The sequence below is a fragment of the Mesitornis unicolor genome, unplaced genomic scaffold (genome assembly GCF_000695765.1).
Source record: "Mesitornis unicolor isolate BGI_N332 unplaced genomic scaffold, ASM69576v1 scaffold34683, whole genome shotgun sequence".
NCBI lineage: Eukaryota > Metazoa > Chordata > Aves > Mesitornithiformes > Mesitornithidae > Mesitornis > Mesitornis unicolor.
In genome coordinates this window covers 1-222 of record NW_010177262.1, presented here as the reverse complement: position 1 = coordinate 222, position 222 = coordinate 1, and the positions used below count along the sequence as shown (strand labels likewise).

General features: G+C 73.4%; 1 protein-coding gene across 1 annotated transcript in view; it reads left to right on the top strand.

Moving 5' to 3' along the window:
* Window positions 1-216, top strand: part of LOC104538720 (nuclear receptor subfamily 4 group A member 2-like) — a gene marked incomplete at its 3' end in the record, with an annotated part of 828 nt that extends 612 nt beyond the window's left edge. Inside the window, exon 2 of the mRNA XM_010182021.1 lies at window positions 4-216. Within this exon, the coding sequence (XP_010180323.1) occupies window positions 4-216 (213 nt within the window). The remainder of the gene's footprint in view (window positions 1-3) is intronic.
* Between the last annotated feature and the right edge of the window lie 6 nt (window positions 217-222).

Sequence of the window (222 nt, the reverse complement as noted above, 5' to 3'; positions counted from 1 at the left end):
GAGCCGGCTGGGGCCCACCATGCCGTGGACGGGCAGGCCTTCGCCGTGCCCAACCCCATCCGCAAGCAGCCCTCCATGGCCTTTCCGGGGCTGCAGCTGGGCCACGCTCCACAGCTGCTGGACAGCCAGGTGCCCTCGCCGCCCTCCCGGGGGTCCCCCTCCAACGAGGGGCTCTGCGCCGTCTGTGGGGACAATGCCGCCTGCCAGCACTACGGCGTCCGC